This window comes from Meleagris gallopavo, chromosome 6 (assembly GCF_000146605.3).
Source record: "Meleagris gallopavo isolate NT-WF06-2002-E0010 breed Aviagen turkey brand Nicholas breeding stock chromosome 6, Turkey_5.1, whole genome shotgun sequence".
Lineage (NCBI taxonomy): Eukaryota > Metazoa > Chordata > Aves > Galliformes > Phasianidae > Meleagris > Meleagris gallopavo.
Genome location: NC_015016.2, coordinates 26,573,017 through 26,576,658, shown reverse-complemented (window position 1 = coordinate 26,576,658; position 3,642 = coordinate 26,573,017). Strand labels below are relative to the sequence as shown.

Genomic DNA, 3,642 nt, shown 5'->3' with positions numbered 1-3,642 from the left:
AACAACCTATTACTTAGCTAATAAGTGAAACTTACTAATCTTGGCAAGTTTTCAAATTATAACCAGTTTGAGTCCCTGAAAGCATGATTGCATGATTAGATATACTAACAATTAATTTTGTTCTTTAGGTTAAGGAAGTAATACCATATTTTAAGATCATATTACATTACATTAAATTGTTTTCCTGATGTGCCTAAAATGTAGACATAAGGGTATCATTGGAATCCGTGCGCCATGGGTAGATGTGTGAAAAACTGTTTCAGATTTTGATTTAGTATTCAGAGGAAGAGGCTGTCTGTTACAGTTGCCTTTTTTTTTTTTTTTTTTTTTTGTCAAATTGGACTTGGGGAACAGCTGCAAGTCATATGGTTTCCTGGTTCTTGAGAACTTTCAGTTATGCCTTTTTTAAAATAAAGATTTGTCCATATGAGGAACAGCAAGGTCTGTTAACCTTTCTTGCAGCATGCTATTTCTGAGCCAATTATGAAGATGTCTAAAGGCATCAAATGCTCTTTGTAACAGTAACTTGTGATTTGGGATTATAATGGCCAACTGAAGAACTTTCTCTGTGGTTAGAATATTTGTGCTCACAATATATTAAAAACAAGGGCAACATTGATTTTTTTTTATTTTTTTTTTTATGAGCTAAAGTACTTCTTGGATTTTTTCTTTTAGTTATCATGATATATTAATAGCTATAGCAGCAGCAGAAGCAGCAGAATATTCTTAAGTGACTTGGATTTTGATAAAAAGCCTTGAAAGCTGTGCTAAGCTGTCAATCTAGTTCTTTATTGAGATTTTGTTGATGTTCAAAGAAGAAAGGATGTGTCTTAATCAAAGAAATATGTTTCTACTGGTATGATACAGCTGACAACTCATTCTGAATGAAATCTTCAGTATGCTTAGCTGCTTTGACTTTGTAGAGAATTGCAGCATAAATGTTCTGTGAAAGTGATTTGGGAACATAAATTTAATTGTCAAATTGTTGTTCTTATAAAAATTAAATTTAGGTAGATTGACCTGACTAGTGCTTCTGCTTCAAAAAAAATCTTGCAGAGCCTCACAGAAGCTGTGTCACTGCAGCCATAGGACTGTTTTTATACTGGCTTTGTAATATGAAGCAGTCATCCAGAAAGAGGGGGATCAAGTTCCCCTTTCCGATGGGTGGAATTCAGGTACACTATGTTCACAACTATGGCAGAAACACAGAAAACTAATAATCAGATGAGAATTTGTCACCAGGTTGCCAGAGCACTAACAATGTGAAGAGGCACTTTTGTATTGTTTGAAGTCTGGTAAAAGTCTGAGCTTTTAATTATGTTGTTTAAATTGCTAACAGTAGTTATCCACTGTTTTGTTCACATGAGCAAAAAGAGTACCATGGAACTTGCATCCTTTGGCTTACAAAGGTGGTGGTTTATATGTAGCATCATTCAACTTTTTTTCTAACTCTGACATCTTATGGCATCTCTTGTTCCTCTTTCTGCTTTTGACTCCTTTTTTTCTTTGTCTTTCTTGACTTTACTTTATTCATTCACCTTATAAAATAATCAAGGATACAGAATTCAACAAAACTGCACTCTTGGTTAAGAAGGATTTCAATTTTTATTATAAAGCTAAATTAAGAGCTGCTTAATGCTCATGGTTTAGTGTTTTAATAAAAGAGGAAACGAAAAAGTTGACAGAGCAAAGGAGAAATACATTTCAGCTATGTCTCTTACTTGAAGTCTTAAGTGTTGCTTAGTTTAGACTATTTATTATTTTTTACTGAAGTCTTTATTATATAATGGGTAACCTTTTCATAACTTTTTTCTGTTCTCTGAAATTACTGAATGGTGTACAGTAACATGTTGTGTACTTTTCTACCAGAATACTCTGGCAATTTAATGACTACGTGTGTGCTGGTTTAGTGCCCCAAGCTGGCAGTACTCTTTAATCTGTAGCCTGGAAGAGGGCATATTCAGATTCTGTGTCATGATAGGTATACAGCTGAGAAAGCCCAATGCATCTTTTAAAAGGGGGTGAGGGGAAGAAAAAAAGAAGAAAAAAAAAAGGAAAAAGAAAACGAACATGGAAGCGTGGATGTGCTGGCTGGCAAGAATTAATCAATTATGTGCTTCTTTGAGAGCTCTTTGAAATATCTCCCTGTAAATATTACCTTCTTTTATTTTCTAAGAATTTGGATGGATGTTCAGCTGGAACAAATTAGTTCTAATAGTTCAGGCAGTGTTTCCATTAAAATCCCAATCTTTCTGAACTTTCATATTTTACATCTTTTTTTACAAGGCACGATACTGTTCTTCCCAATTATAAGTTAAAAAAAAAATAGGTATAGTTTATTTTAAAAACATTGACTTTATGATTTGTTTCACTAACTCTGTCCTTTACATTAAAATTAAATAACCCTACAATATTTTATACAGATTGTCTTATTTTACAGAATTCTGTTAATCTTCCATGTATAGTATCAGAATATTGGACATTTTTTTTGATGGCTGGGTACAACTTACCCTCAAGCCACAGAGTCCAACATTTAACTGTATTAAATAATATTTGAGGAAAATCAGAGTCTTCATAGCTGAGGCTTTTCCTCACAAAGAATATAAATGTTACTGATAGCCAGAATGACAGCTTTATGAATTAAGTAATTATTGACTTTCATGATCAGTTTGATCCATCTTTCTGATGACATGACATGCAGGATTTTTTAAATTCTTTGTATGGATAGTATATCCAATTTTTTTTTTATCAACACAAGGCTTTTATAGCTTTTATCCACTTTTACACAGTAGAAGAAAATAATTGTGTAACACATGGAAAGAAACCTAAGTTCTGTACCTTATGAAATTCTGAGTTGCTTGTGAGGGCAGTATATTCTATTCTTTGAAAGGAGACAGTAGCTGATAATACTCTCTCAGATGATTGTGCTGGGCAGGAAATACTTTCCCTGATTTTGGGGACCTTTTTTTTTTTTTGTTTAAAAAAAACACTAATTTGGGATTTTAAAAAGCCAGAACCTGTTGACGCCTAAAAGCTCAGTGACAAAAAGGAGCCTTTGCTTCTCCCTAAAAGCTGTAAAGTTTGCTTGAAACGGGAGATTCCCAGCCTCAGCACCTTGATGCAGAGCCAATTTCTCCCTCTGTGCCTCTTCTCCTTAAGTAAAGAATAATATGTCTTAATCTAGTATTTGAGCAAAGTGGTAGGAGATTTTTGGTTGTGGGTTTTTTGTTTTGGTTTGGGTCTTTTTGGTTGGTTGTTGTGTTTTTGTTTTTTTCTGCAGAAGTGAATGTTTGCTTATATGAGGTAGAGAACCTGGACAGCTTGAAACTGTTTGTTACAGTATAGGTCCATCTGAGAGACTTCTTCATTCTTTTCCTGCTGCCAGGGTGAAAACTCCAGCAAGTAACATTGAAAACCATGGCTAGAAATGCAAAGGTAAGAGCACTTGTCTGAGATACTGGAGATACACAGCAAACTTTCAATATGCATAAACTGTGTCTCCCAAATCCCACGTGATGTACATTGACTCATAATACGTATTTTATTAGAGGTAGCTATATGCATTTTTATATGTATTTATAGGCTGAATTTTTGTCTGTTAGCCAACAACTCTTTTTAGATAAAAAAAAAAACATTAAAATT

At 33.7% G+C, this 3,642-nt stretch overlaps 1 protein-coding gene across 5 annotated transcripts in view; it reads left to right on the top strand.

Annotated features, from left to right (window-relative positions):
• The window catches only part of DGKB (diacylglycerol kinase beta), a 331,647-nt gene that overhangs the window by 199,694 nt on the left and 128,311 nt on the right, over positions 1-3,642 (top strand). Inside the window, exon 22 of one of the 5 annotated variants that reach the window (XM_031553914.1) lies at positions 3,386-3,436. The exons of the other annotated variants lie outside the window; for them this stretch is intronic. Coding sequence (XP_031409774.1) covers positions 3,386-3,425 — 40 coding nt within the window. The 3' untranslated portion in view covers positions 3,426-3,436. Of the gene's footprint in view, positions 1-3,385; positions 3,437-3,642 lie in introns of those variants that run through there. 5 annotated transcript variants of the gene reach the window in all.